The 224-nt window shown below is 60.3% G+C and overlaps 1 protein-coding gene across 1 annotated transcript in view; it reads right to left on the bottom strand.

The window, feature by feature from the left end:
- Positions 1-131, bottom strand: part of LOC104508368 (porphobilinogen deaminase-like) — a gene marked incomplete at its 5' end in the record, with an annotated part of 1,301 nt that extends 1,170 nt beyond the window's left edge. Inside the window, one exon of the mRNA XM_010149962.1 lies at positions 12-131. Within this exon, the coding sequence (XP_010148264.1) occupies positions 12-131 (120 nt within the window). The remainder of the gene's footprint in view (positions 1-11) is intronic.
- Positions 132-224: the final 93 nt, after the last annotated feature.

The raw sequence follows: 224 nt of genomic DNA, 5'->3' as shown, positions 1-224 counted from the left end.
GCGGCTCGTACCAAGCGTTTCATGAAGGCTCTCTCGGCGATGCAGCGCAGCACGGTGTCCGCGTCATGCAGGGCAGAGACCATGCTCAGTACCTCCTGGTCGTTGGCACGAACTTCCACCGCTAAGGCACCCTGTAAGAGAAACAGGGAACACCGGAATCCCTCACCTTCCTGCAGCTCCGCACTCAGCATCGCTCAGCAACCGGAACGCAGAGGCTTTGCACC

This window comes from Eurypyga helias, unplaced genomic scaffold (assembly GCF_000690775.1).
Source record: "Eurypyga helias isolate BGI_N326 unplaced genomic scaffold, ASM69077v1 scaffold40604, whole genome shotgun sequence".
Lineage (NCBI taxonomy): Eukaryota > Metazoa > Chordata > Aves > Eurypygiformes > Eurypygidae > Eurypyga > Eurypyga helias.
The sequence above is the reverse complement of the archived record's forward strand: the minus strand, read 5'-3'. Positions and strand labels throughout refer to the sequence as shown.